Source organism: Rhinolophus sinicus, linkage group LG01 (genome assembly GCF_036562045.2).
Source record: "Rhinolophus sinicus isolate RSC01 linkage group LG01, ASM3656204v1, whole genome shotgun sequence".
Taxonomy (NCBI): domain Eukaryota; kingdom Metazoa; phylum Chordata; class Mammalia; order Chiroptera; family Rhinolophidae; genus Rhinolophus; species Rhinolophus sinicus.
The window spans coordinates 108,051,810-108,053,048 of record NC_133751.1 but is presented as its reverse complement, the minus strand read 5'-3'; the positions used below and the strand labels follow the sequence as shown (position 1 = coordinate 108,053,048).

The following is a 1,239-nucleotide window of genomic DNA, read 5'->3' as shown; positions in this document are numbered from 1 at the left end:
GGCATTATGGGATTTATTTCTCTTAACTGCAAAGAACTTCACTCATTGGCTTAATTATTTCTCTATTGTTTGATATTTGGGCACATTCCACTTTTGTGGCTTCCACAAACATACTGAAAGCAACACCTTTGTATTGATAAGACTAATTGTAACTTTAAATAAACATAATCAATCAGGAGTGTTTATGGAAGGAGCAAGGGCTTATCAAAGTTCTCACACTTTAGGTAATCGCAGGAACCCTACACGTGAGAACCCTACAGGAAGAACTCTACGTTTATAACAAAGCTCTCTGGTTCTAACTTCCGCTTCCCTTAACTTCCTGTTCCCATCTATAAATACCCCTCCATCTTACCACCCAGGCCAGAGTGTACACATGGCTTGCCATGTCTGCACGCACTAGGTTGTAACCTTTTCTTTTTCCCAAATAAATCCTTTTTGGTTATGAAACACTTAGTCAATATTATTTTTCAGTTGACAATATATAGTGATTTTAATTTTCTTTTAAATCATTTCTTTCAGACGTTCACGGCTTCGGTGGTGACGCCATCTCTCACCAGGTCTAGCCTCACCAGTCCCTCCCCTCAGAGACTGTTGCAGTAGGCCAGCCCCTGCTCCACAGTAGCCATGTGCGACCAAAAGGTGGGGATTAAAAATGTTGATGCATCCGAAGAGATGCAACAGGACTTGGTGGAGTGTGCTCTTCAGGCTTTGGAGAAATATAACATAGAGAAGGACATTGCAGCTCATATTAAGAAGGAGTTTCACAAGAAGTACAACCCCATCTGGCACTGCATCATGGGGAGGGACTTCGGTAGTTACGTGACACATGAAACCACACCCTTCATCTACTTTTACATGGGCCAAGTGGCCATTCTTCTGTTCAGATCTGGTTAGAAGCATGGACTGTGCTACACACCCAGTGATCCATCCAAAAACATGGACTGCAGCCTAAATTCCAAATACCAGAGACTGAAATCTTCAGCCTGGCCTAGAGGAACACCTTGATCTAGGAACTTTCTGTTGTTTTGTAGAGGGCTTTCTCTGTACTCATTTGTTGTAGTTATAAAACAATTAGCAAAATAGCTTACGTTTGTATTTATTTTCTATTCCATACCTCTCTGCCCCATACATTTTCCTCAAAATCCATTTCTTTCCAAAAATAAATAAATAAATCTGTTGGAGAAAAACAATTTCTTTCATTCAGCTCAATTCTCCAAGTATAGGTCATTGTACACCAGC

The 1,239-nt window shown here is 40.6% G+C and overlaps 1 protein-coding gene across 1 annotated transcript; it reads left to right on the top strand.

The window, feature by feature from the left end:
• Positions 1 to 624: 624 nt before the first annotated feature.
• LOC109438485 (dynein light chain 1, cytoplasmic) lies at positions 625 to 962 on the top strand. Its single transcript, XM_019718393.2, has one exon. It carries the CDS (start codon positions 625 to 627, stop codon positions 892 to 894), a length of 270 nt encoding a protein of 89 aa, XP_019573952.1. The 3' UTR covers positions 895 to 962.
• The last annotated feature ends 277 nt before the right edge of the window (positions 963 to 1,239 follow it).

Excerpts from the sequence above, each read along its gene's own strand:
- LOC109438485 (XM_019718393.2), top strand. The coding sequence starts at position 625 with ATGTGCGACCAAAAGGTGGGGATTAAAAATGTTGATGCATCCGAAGAG.